Below are 12,828 nucleotides of genomic sequence, written 5' to 3'. Positions count from 1 at the left end.
CTATGTTGAATCAGAATACATCCTTATTGCTATGTTCACTTTTTCTCGTTTTTTTTCCTCTTGTGGTTTTCCCTTTTGTTCTTATTTTTTGTTCTCAACATGATTCAAAAGGAAATAATGTTTTTAAAAAATGAATGCGCTTATGTATAACAAAAAAAAAAAATAAATAAACTTGGCAAAATGGAAAGAGAAAAAAACTCCTTAAAAAAAATAGAGTTGGTGAAATGGAGAAAAAAATTTCACTAAACAAAACAGGTCCTTTAAAAGTACAATTGAGTCAATTAAAAAGGAGGTTAAAAAAAGCTAACTGAAGAAAATAATTCACTAAAAATTAGAATTGCACAAATGGAAGTGAATGGCTGAAGGAGACATTAAAAATTAATCAAACAAAAAAAAGAAGAAAATGTAAAATACCTCATTTGAAAAATAACTGACCTCAAAAATAGTTCCAGGAAAAATTGTCCAGGATAATATCAGAATTATTGAACTACCTGAAAGCCACAATTTAAAAAGAAGATAAAATTATGGAAACTGAATATAAATCAACATATGCTATGTTCACTTTTATTTATTTATTTATTTTCAATAAATCATCAAGGAAAACTGTCTGATATCCTAGAACCAGAGGGTAAATTAGTCATTGAAAGAATTCGCCACTTGGCTCTTTTCAACAATGAGGCTTTTCAAGGCAATTCCCATATCCATAGCCAGAGAAAACTATGAAGACTGAATGTGGATCAAAGGATGGTATTTTCACCTTTTTGCTGTTACTGTTTGCCTTTTTTTTTTCTTTATCATGTATTTTTTTCCCTTTAGATCTGATTTTTCTTGTGTAGCATGATGGATATGAAAATATATATACAGAGTAAATGTGAAACCCTGGAATGACTCTATTATGCTTTAACAGAAATAGAAAAAGCAGTGGTAACCATCCTGACCTCAGATCAAGCAAAAGCAAAAAAAAAAAAAAAAAAAAAAAAAAAAGATCTAATTAAATGAGATAGTGAAGGAAATTTTATCTTGCTAAAGGGCACTATAGATAATGAAGCAATATCAATATTAAACATATATTCCTATAAACTAGACACTAGAAAGCCAGGGAATAAGTGGAACTTTCCTTAAACTAATAAGTAGCATCTACTAAAACCATTAGGCATTATATGTAATAGGAAGAAGTTAGAACCATTCTCAATAAGATCAGGAGTAAAACAAGGTTGCCCATTATCACCACCATTATTCAATATTGTATTAGAAATGTTAACTTTAGGGAAAAAAGAGAAGAAAAAGAAACTGACGTACTTAAGAGTAAGTAATGAGAAAACAAAATTTTCACTCTTTGCAGATGATATTATGGTATATTTAGAGAATCATCTAAAAACAATAGCAACAATTAACAATTTTAGCACATTTGTAGGATATAAAATAAACATAAATAATCAGAATTTTGATATGTTACCAATAAAGCCCAGAAGCAAGAGATAGAGAAACTCCATTTAAAATAACTGTAGATAATATAAAATATTTGGGAGTCTATCTGCTAAAACAAAGCTGTTTGAACTTTGAACTAAGTTTGAACTAAAGCAAAAACTGTATAAACACAATTACATAACACTTTTCACACAAATAAAGTTAGATCTAAACAATTAGAATAATGTCAAGTGCTCATGGGTAGACTGAGCTAATATAATAAAAATGACAATTCTACCTAAATTAATCTACTTATTTAGTGCCATACCAATCAAACTGCCAAGAAATTTCTTTATAGAGCTAGGAAAAATAATAACAAAATTCATCTTGAAGAATAAAACATCAAAAATTTCATGAATTAATGAAAAAAATGCAAAGAAAGGTGGCCTAGCTGTACCAGACTTAGAATTATATCATAAAAGTAGCAGTTATCAAAACTATTTGGTACTAGCTAAGAAATAGAGTGGTGAATCACTGGAATGAGTTAGATTTAAAAGACACTATAGTCAATGTAATCTAGTGTTTGATAATTTCAAAAAACTCCAGCTTCTAAAATAAGAACTTGCTGTTTGACAAAATTACCTGGGAAAACTGGAAAATAATCTACTTCTCAGCTATGTTGAAAAGAGAGGAGTTTATGGATAAAGAAGCACTAGAGAACATTATGAAATCCAAAATGGATAATTTTGATTACATTACATTAAAAAGTTTTTGCACAAACAAAATCAATGCAGCCAAGATTAGAAGGGAAGCAGAAACAATTTTATAGTCAAAATCTGATAAAGGACTCATTTCTAAAAAATATAGAGAAATGACTCAAATTTATAAGAAGTCATTATGTAATTGACAAATGGTTAAAGGATATGAAATGATAATTTTTAGATTAAAAAATTAAAATCTTTTCTAATCTTATGAAGAAATGCTCTAAATCACTATTGATTAGAGAAAAGTGTCTTAAGTCAAACATGAGGTATCATTTCACACCACTCAGATTAGCTAAGATGATAGGAAAAGACAATGATGAAAGTTAGAGGAGCGGAGGGAAAACTGGGACACTAATGCATTGCTAGTAGAGTTGTGGACTAATCTAATTATTCTGGAGACTATGTTTAAAAGGTTAGCAAAGTGTGCATACCCTTTGATCCAGCTATACCTCTAATGGATCTGTATCCCAAAGAGATAATTTTAAAAAAGGAAAAGGACTCTTTTTGTAATGGCAAGGAACTGAAAATTGAGTGGATGTCCATCAGCTGGGGAATGGCTGAGTGTCTAATGGCATATACATATAATGATATATTATTGTTCTATAAGAAATAACAAGCAGGCTGATTTCAAAAAAGCTTGGAAAGATTTTTGTGAACTCATACTAAGTAAAGTAAGCAGAACCACTGTACACAGTAACAAAAAGATTATTTGATGATCATCTGTGATGGAGAGAGTGAGCCATCTATATCCAGAGAGAGAACCAAGGAGACTGAATGTGGATCAAAGCATAGAATTTTCATTTTTTTTTGTTGATGTTTGTTTGCTTGTTTTTTATTTTCTTTCTCTTGTTTTTTTTCTTTTAATCTGATTTTTCTCATTTAACATGATGAATATGGAATTATATTTAAAAGAATCATATATGCTTAACCTGTATCAGTGTGCTTGCTATCTTGAGGAGGAGATAAGGGGAGAGAAAGAGAAAAAAATGTGGGACACAAAGATTTGCAAAGGTGAATGTTAAAAACTATCTTTGCTTATATTTGGAAAAATATAATACTATTAAAAAATTTTTTAAAAATCTGAGGGGAAAAAAGGAAGAGAAGCACTTTAGAAGGTGGAAGTAAGGATCCCATTCTTATATCCCAAGCATGAGGGATGGTCAGTGTTAAAGGCAAAAAAATGATAGATAGGAACAGACGTTAAGCTACAGAAAGAAGGCTAGTTTGGCTGAATCGCAGAATGCAGGACAAGGTGTAATGTCCCGTGAGGCTGAAAAAATAGGCTAGAATCAGGTTGTGAAGGGCTCCAAAAGTGAAAGAGAAAAAGTTATATGTTCTTTGAAGGTCAACAGTAAGCCATAAGACTTGGCTGATTAAAAAGTTAAAAAAAAATTACTTCATATAGAAGTTACTAAAGTAGAAAGAAAAGAAGGGAGATCAATTAGAAGGCTGTTGCAATAATCAAGGTTGATCAAGGGTTGAACTAGGATGATAGTCATATGAGAACAGGAGTCAGACAGGAAAGATAATTGTAACATTTTAGAGACTTAATGGATATTTGAAATGAGGGAGAGTGATTCATAATAATGTAAAAGTGATTCATAAAAATGTAAGAACCTGACACTAGAAATATGCTGATGATGCCTTCCACAAAGAATAGGTATCATATGGAAGAGGGAGGGTCTAAGGGTAAAGATTATTAATTTATTTTAATATCTTACTAAGCAATTTGTGATTCTGGACTGAGACAAAGTCTAGATATGTAGAAATGAGAGTCATCTGAAGAGTTATTAATTAAATTCTTGAGAATTTCTGGAGTTATTAATAGAAAGAGTATAAAAGGGGAAGACAAAAGGATCCAGGAAAGAACTATGAGGAACATTCACAATTCATGATATGAATCTAAGTCAATAGAGATGATTAAGTGTGCAGACAGATGAGAGGTCAAAAAATCCTAAGAGAAAAGGAGAGGATAATGAACAGTGATAGCTATACAGTGATGCAACAAAAATGAAACTAAAAAAAAAAAAAAAAAAAAAAAACCATCAGATTTGGTAAAATTAGAAGATCACTGGAAAGAGCAGCTTCAGTTGAAAAATAATGTTGGCAGCCAAGTTGCAAATGGTTATGAATGGGCGGAAAGGAAGTATGAGTAATATGTATGGATAACATTTTAAAGAAGTTTGCCTGAGAAATGGAGGATAGTAATATGATAATAGTTCGAGGTGATTATAGAATCTAGTGAAATATTTTTTTGGGAAAAAAAGGTGACGGGCATTTCTTAGGGCAACAGGAAAAGGAGAAAATTAACAGGAAAGATTAAAAATAGTGAGATGGAGGATAAGTGAGGATGAAATCTTCAGAAGATAGGAAGAAATTACAATTATACATACGGGGGCTGGCCTTGGCCAGTCTTTGTTAGAGTCTGGGGAATTATTGTCAAAGGATTTGAGAATAAAGTTAATGAAAGAATAGTGAGCACTGATTAAAAAAAAAAAAAAGCTGTTTTTTGAGGGGAAAAAAAGGATAAACTATTAGTGTGATTAAAAATAAAGCTAAATTGCTGTGGGGAAAAAAAGAAAAAGCAAATGAAGTAAATAAAAATATAAGCATCTGTTTTTGTCCAATTATATGCCAATAAAATGGCAAATTTAGATGAATACACAAAAATATAAAATATCCAGATAAACAGAAGAGGGGATTTAAATAAACTAATTCCAGCAATGTTAGGATTATTACTAGGTGGTAAGTCTGTACTTAACAATTCTCTAGCTCAGAGTTCACACTTTTAGTTCACACCTTTAAAAGGAGTTTACACCTTTAGACTTCTGAAAGGAGTTAACACCTTTAAAAGAGTTTGCTCATTGGTTATATAAGGAGCTCCCACAAGCCCATGGAGTAAGCACAAGCCCTTTCTCTGGGAGGATATAAGGAGCCAACATTGAGTCTGGAAAGGGTCAGTCTGGATTGGGTCAAGGAAAAGACTTCCTGTGGATTCACAAGTCCAGCAGATTCACAAGTCTAAAGGAATAGCCTGTTCATGGACTTCCCGGAGATTCACATCTAGGATTGAATTCTGGGAAACCCACAATCCCACACTCTCGGAGACAGAGTCTGATTTATTCCCACATCTACCTTTCTGCTGTCTGGAGGATTTAGAGGGAGCTGGAGAGAAGATTTTAAAAGAGACAGTAAAGGATTTTAGCTCCTGGCTGCATTTTGGGATTATTGAACAGAACTGAAAGGAAGACTGCCTCCAGAAGCTCCCTAAGAAACCTGCCCCCAAGAGATCTGCCCTCAGAGAACGGTTGCAACCTAGAGACAACAGATCATTACACAGTAAAAAGAAATTGAGCAAGCCACAAATGAATTCTCATGGAAAAATCCCCAGGACTAGATGGATTTTTAAGACTATGAAGCATTCAAAGATTAATTCTAATGTTACATAAACTATTTCCAAAAATAAAAAAAGAATGGATCCTATCAAAATCTCTATGACTCAAATATGGTATTCATACCTCAACTAGGAAAAAACTAAGCAAAGAAACCAGCCTCTAGATCCCAGCTTCTTAAATTGTGGTCTGCATTCCCATGTGGACTCTCATAAATGAATGTGGGAGTCATAAAATTGTGATATATTATCAATAAATGTTTGATTTGTATATCTATATACTCAGGATCATGCAAAAATTTCTTGAGTAAAAAGGGGTCATCAGTGGAAAATGTTTAAAAAGCCCTGCTTAAATAATAAATGACATAATAGTATTCATATAAAATCAAAAACCAATATCATCTATAGTTGAGATAAGCTAAAAGTCTGTATAATAAGATTGGGGTAAAGCAAGAATGTTCATTATCATCATTATTATATAACAACCTAAGAAATGCTAGCTATAATAATAAGACAAGAACAAGAAATTTAGGAAAGATTTTGTACAAACAAAATCCATGATGCTAAAATTATGAGGGAAATAGTTAACTGGAAAAATATATATATTCAAGAGAGGCTATAGGAAAACAGGCATAGTGATACAACCAATGTGGGACCTGTGAGTAGGTCCAGTAATTCTGGAAAGCAATTTGTTGCTTATTTTTCAAAGATCACTAAAGAATACATGTCCTTTATCAATAACACTAATGGTAGGTTTAATATCCCAAGAAGATTCAATAAAGAGGTAAAGGATACACATGTACAAAAAATAATTTTAACAGCCCTTTTATGCTGTAGTAAAGAACAAGAAACTAATAAGGTGTCCAACAAGTGGGGAATGGCTGAACAAACTATAGTATATGAATGTAATGGAATATGGTGCCATAAGAAAACATGAAAGAGAATTTTAGAGAAACCATAGAGAACTTATGTGAAGATATACAGAGTAGAATGAGCAAAAGCAGGAGAATGACTTGTATAGAAACAAAAATAATTCAAAAAGACTAAAAAGTCTGGTCAATGCATAACATTTCATGAGGAAGTACTCTACTATCTTCTGCAGGGTGTTAGACTGAATTTGCAGAAAAACATACATTTGTGGACAAGGCCAATAAGAGAATCTGTTTTGTTTGACTATTCATATAAGGGTTTTTTTTCTTCTTTTTCTAAATATGAGAGGGAAATAGGAAAGCTGATTTGTTTGCTAATTGAAAAAATAAAATAAAATAAAATGGGTAGTGTGAACTACAAATTAATTTATTCACTTGACTTTCTCCCAAGGAAGGAAGAAACTCTAACAAGACTTTATTAATTAGAACCTAATATTTCTTTAGTGTAGTAAAATGCCAATAAGTGAAATCCAGTTAACAGACTTAGTTCTAGCTAGAAAAGAAACTCAGGGCACCAATACCTTAGAGAGATTTTGTATTTGAATCCCAGCCTCCAAGCCTACAGGTTCCTCTTCAATGTATGGATTTTCAAAAGTGATGTTAGATTCTATGTTTTTGTTTTCAGTAGCTGCTGAAGTCCCATACCAGTAGGATTTCTAGGAAAGAAATAAAAATTTAATTACAATTACAAAAATTAACAATGAAACATATAAACAGTTGGAAATAAAATAACTTTGCTAATTTTGACTTTTGAAACTGACAAAAAGAACAAACTTTAATATATCAAATTTTCACTCTAAAATTTCCTTAGATTTGAATGTCTATATTTAATGCCAAAATACTCTTTGGAAAATGACACTGATTTAAATAATTAAATGAGAGAGAAAATAAAGCCAAGAATGATATCATGGCAGAGAAGCCATGATAGAAACTAGAAGGAGAAATAATTGGAAAGATTTGCTTTCCTTGTTTTCCATGGTCATTCAAAAATTTAATAATAATTCTAAAAACAACTTGTTAAGTACCAAGAATGCAAATGTAAATAAGACACAGATTCAACTGTGAAAATATTTATACTACAAAAAGAAGATGACACATATAAATAACTTATTTAATATATCCCAGGATAATTATCAGGGGAAATCATTATACATATTGAAACCAATTCTTTTAGAAATTTTAGGTTTTCAATCATACATACTTGTTCTCCTCTGGGCAGATAAAGAGCCATATTTTGCCTCATTATTACTAGCCTTAATCAACTAATGAATGCTGCCTCAGTCAAACTGAGACCTGGGAAGGACCTTAGCTCAAAAAGAACAAGATCTCCTACTGCATCCAGGGCATCTGGATTTTCTAGTCCATGGCTCTGGAAGGAAAGTGAGGCAGGTGACCTTGCCCAGCCCTCCCTTCCTTAAATCCAATTTACCTGCATCTCATGGCATCACCTCTCTGATGTGATGGTCCTCTTTGAGAATGACAGACAAACAAGAACATATTGTTCTCCTTCATGTTTCAATGGTCCCTAAAATATTCATTTGCTTCTAACAATGCCCATGATAGTTATGGTTCCAGGTTCATTAAACTTGTAAAGAATGAATGAAATCAGACTTCTGAATCACACTATCTGCAAGATGGCAACTTTGTCTCTTTCTCCAAATATTTTGAGATTTTAACCCCTCACCAACACTCCTACTCCCCAAAAAAGAATTTTTGTACAACATATTTAGCAATCACAGGCAAATTAATAGGACAAAAAGAGAGAATCCTAACAAAATAAAATCTTTATTAAATAAGAGTGGAGAACTCTAATTCTCAAAGCACTCACTTTCTAGCTCTTCCCAACAGACTTCGTGATCCTAAATCACCCAACAGTCAGAAGTTGAGACAGCTTAACAATTTACCAGCAAAGGCTGAAAAATCAAAAAGTAAATGGGGAAGGGGAGAATGTAAAAATAAGGTTGAAATAACAAAGATTTCATAAGGAAAAAATAAAATCCCAAAATATATATCAAATAAATATCCCAAGAGAAAAATCAATAAAATTCCAGAGCACTGGAGATAAATCAACATAGAATATATATTAAATAAATATCCCAAGAGAAAAATCAATAAAATTCCAGAGCACTGGAGATAAATCAACATAGAGGATTCTAAATATGCCTTTTAGGCAGGAAGAATAAGTAATTTTTTAATAGTTTTTATTTAGATATATTTGCATGGGTAATTTTACAACATTGACAAGTGCCAAACCATTTAAAGAACAAGTAATTTAAATAAAGATTATAAAATTCTTTTAATAAATATTGCAAGGCAATTGAAAATGAGTCAATGACTGATGAAATACAGACTCCTGTAGAATTTAAGAGAGCATGGAATAGCAACAAGGACGTCTAGAATCCAGAAAAAAAATGGAATCCATAAAAGAAGAAACTAGAATGACAAAAGAATGGAACAGAGAATTCTGAATGGATAATTTAATAACTCAATTAGTAGATTTGAAAAAAATTAAATTTACTGTACAAAATCTCTGTAGAAAAGAGAACATGAGATGAACATATTTGGAATACCAAAAAAATGCATTAAATGGAAGAAAAATCTGGCAAAAGAGAAGAAAAGGTAACAAAACAACAGTTGAGACTTTCTTTGGGGTAGAGCCTAGATGGCAGAGAAGAGTCAGCAGCCCAATTAAACTCTCCCAACGTTCCCTTCCAAATATTTTAAAATAATGCAAAAGTAGAAATCTGAGCAAGCATAGCTAACAAAAATCAAGGTCATCCAATTTTTAGGCCAAGACAACTTAGGAAGTCAGAAGAAGAGGTTTACGATCCTGGGGTGGAAGCTGGCCCATAGTACATGCAGCACCAATAGCAGGGGTGAGCCCTGGTGGCAATAACAGTGGCAGCAACAGTTTTGGGAGTTGTCAGTCCAGAGATGGCAAGATTACAACAATCCCTGTGTTGGCACAGTGCAACTCTAGGGCCCATATACAGTTCTAAAATGGAGAGGAGAATTTGTGGTAGCAAGGAAGTAGTGACGCTAGTCACAATCATGGCACAAAAAAATATTTGTGGCTACAAGGGAATAGAAACTCTGATTACAGCATGTGATAGTATGTTACATTATGTAGGATATGTAACTAAAAAACCACTAGAAAAAGAATAAATTAATAATACTAAATTGAACACCAAATTAGAAATCCTGAATACCAAAGGAGAATTAATAAAATTTAAAGTAAGCACAAAACAAAAGAAAAAATAACCACTGCTTAACTAGTAAGTAAAATAGGCAGCTGATCTTATGAAAAAATAAAATAATTTAATCAAATTACCAGTATCAAAAATAAACAAGTTGAATTTACCATCAGGTGAACTGATATTAAAAAAAAAAATTGATGTAAAAGCAATTATGAGAAGCTATTTTGCCCAATTATATACCAATAAATCTAACAATCTACATGAAATAGATGAATATTTATAAAATTAAATGCCCAGATGAACAGAAGAGAAAATAGAATACCTAAATAACCCTATCTTAGAAAAAGAAATTGAGGAGGAACGATTCTGGGAAGATGGTGGAGTAGGTCAGAAAATTCCAAGTTCTCCAAATTTTCCCCACAAACAAAATTGTACCGCAAGGCTAACAAAGACTGGTGAAAAACAAATAAGACTTGGGGTAGGACAGGGATCCTCCTACAACTTGAAAAGACCTGAAGACCCCAGGATGAAGTTTTGGACCATGTGGGAAGCCTGGGAAGACTTCAGGAACTTCTGCTGGGAAGGCCCTCCTGTGCTACTGAGAAATGGTCTGGGTGAGAAGGAGAAGAAGCCCATGATTGCAGAAGCAGTGGGGCAGGGCTGAGGGTGCTCACAGGAAAGTCAGAGAATAGAGCTGAAGTGAAGCCAGAGGCACCCCCCCCCCGCCCAAGGACTAGAGGTGATTAACAAGTTCTTATTTATTTATTTTAAATTTTTAAAAATTAATTTTATAATTATAACTTTTTTTTTGACAGTACATATGCATGGGTAATTTTTTACAACATTATCCCTTGCATTCACTTCTGTTCTGAATTTTCCTCTCCTTCCCTCCACTCCCTCCCCTAGATGGCAGGCAGTCCCATACATGTTAAATGTGTTATAGTATATCCTAGATACAATATATGTGTGTAGAACCAAATTTCTTGTTGCACAGGAAGAATTGGATTCAGAAAGTAAAAATAACCTGGGAAGAAAAACTAAAATGCAAACAGTTTACACTCATTTCCCAGTATTCCTTCTCTGGGTGTAGCTGATTCTGTCCCTCATTGATCAATTGGAATTGGATTAGCTCTTCTCTATGCTGAAGATTTCCACTTCCATCAGAATACATGTTCATACAGTATCATTGTTGAAGTGCATAGTGATCTCCTGGTTCTGCTTGTTTCACTCAGCATCACTTGATGTAAGTCTCTCCAAGCCTCTCTATATTCATCCTGCTGGTCATTTCTTAAAGAATAATAATTCCATAACATTCATATACCGTAATTTACCCAACCATTCTCCAATTGATGGGCATCCGTTCATTTTCCAGTTTCTAGACACTACTAAGAGGGCTGCCACAAACATTTTGGTACCCATAGGTCCCTTTCCCCTCTTTAGTATTTCCTTGGGATATAAGCCATATAGTATGGCTTGGGATATAGTAGCACTGCTGGATCACAGTTTGATAACTTTGGGGGCATAATTCCAGATTGCTCTCCAGAATGGTTGGATTCTTTCACAACTCCACCAACAATGCATCAATGTCCCAGTTTTCCCACAGCCCCTGCAACATTCATCATTATTTGTTCCTGTCATCTTAGCCAATCTGACAGGTGTGTAGTGATATCTCAGAGTTGTCTTAATTTGAATTTCTCTGATCAGTAGTGATTTGGAACACTCATATGAGTGGAAATAGTTTCAACTTCATCATCTGAAAATTGTCTGTTCATATCCTTTTGTTAGGATTACAAGGTGAGAACTCAGGTTGTCTGGGCAATTCTCTAGCTCAGAATTCACACCTTTGGTTCTGGCCTTTAGGGGGAGTTTACACCTTTGAACTTCTGAAAAGGAGTTTACACAACCTTTAAAAAGAGCAAGTTCATTACTTCAACAGTAATTTTCCCAGGCCCCATTGAGTTCTCACTATACAATCTCTTCGAGGATAAAAGAGGGCAGCATTGGGTCTGACTGAGAGTCTAGTCTGGGACAGAGTTGGGATGGCAGGCTAGAAGGAGAGAGTCTGGCTGAGAGATTGAGTTGAAATGGTAGTCCCCAAGGATAACTTAGAGACGACCGGACCTTTACAATTCAGGACCTTTGCATCCTTTCACCATGTATCAATTGAAGAATGGCTTAATTTCTTATAAATTAGAGTCAGTTCTCTATATATTTTGGAGATGAGGCCTTTATCAGAACCTTTAACTGTAAAAATATTTTCCCAATTTGTTATTTCCCTTCTAATCTTGTTTGCATTAGTATTATTTGTACAGAAACTTTTTAACTTGATATAATCAAAATTTTCTATTTTGTAATCAATAATGATCTCTAATTCTTCTTTGGTCACAAATTCTTTCCTCCTCCACAGGTCTGAGAGGTAGACTATTCTCTGTTCCTCTAATATATTTATGATCTCCTTTATGCCTAAATCATGGACCCATTTTGATCTCATCTTGGTATGTGGTGTTAAGTGTGCATCCATGCCTAGTTTCTGCCATACTAATTTCCAGTTTTCCCAGCAATTTTTGTCAAATAATGAATTCTTATCCCAAAAGTTGGAATCTTTGGGTTTGTCAAACACTAAATTGCTATAGTTATTCACTATTTTAATCCTGTGAATCTAACCTATTCCACTGATCAACTAGTCTATTTCTTAGCCAATACCAAATGGTTTTGGTGATTGCTGCTTTATAATATAGTTTTAGATCAGGTACAGCTAGGCCATCTTCATTTGATTTTTTTTTCATTAATTCCCTTGAAATTCTCGACCTTTTGTTCTTCCATATGAATTTTGTTGTTATTTTTTCTAGGTCATTAAAATAGTTTCTTGGGAGTCTGACTGGTATAGCACTAAATAAATAGATTAGTTTAGGGAGTATTGTCATCTTTATTATATTCGCTCGGCCTATCCAAGAGCACTCAATGTCTTTCCAGTTATTTAAATCTGACTTTATTTTTGTGTCAAGTGTTTTGTAATTTTGCTCATATAATTCCTGACTTTCCTTTGGTACATAGATTCCCAAATATTTTATACTGTCGACATTATTTTGAATGGAATTTCTCTTGGTGTCTCTTGCTGTTGGATTTTGTTGGTGATATAT

The 12,828-nt window shown here is 33.2% G+C and overlaps 1 protein-coding gene across 1 annotated transcript in view; it reads right to left on the bottom strand.

The window, feature by feature from the left end:
- Nucleotides 1–12,828, bottom strand: part of LOC141550392 (phospholipid-transporting ATPase ABCA3-like) — a 234,350-nt gene that overhangs the window by 128,527 nt on the left and 92,995 nt on the right. The window contains 1 exon segment of the mRNA XM_074280992.1: nt 7,013–7,147. Within this exon segment, the coding sequence (XP_074137093.1) occupies nt 7,013–7,147 (135 nt within the window).

This window comes from Sminthopsis crassicaudata, chromosome 1 (genome assembly GCF_048593235.1).
Source record: "Sminthopsis crassicaudata isolate SCR6 chromosome 1, ASM4859323v1, whole genome shotgun sequence".
NCBI classification, from domain to species: Eukaryota; Metazoa; Chordata; class Mammalia; order Dasyuromorphia; family Dasyuridae; genus Sminthopsis; species Sminthopsis crassicaudata.
Note: the sequence above shows the minus strand (reverse complement) of the source record. Positions and strands in the feature narration are given on the sequence as shown.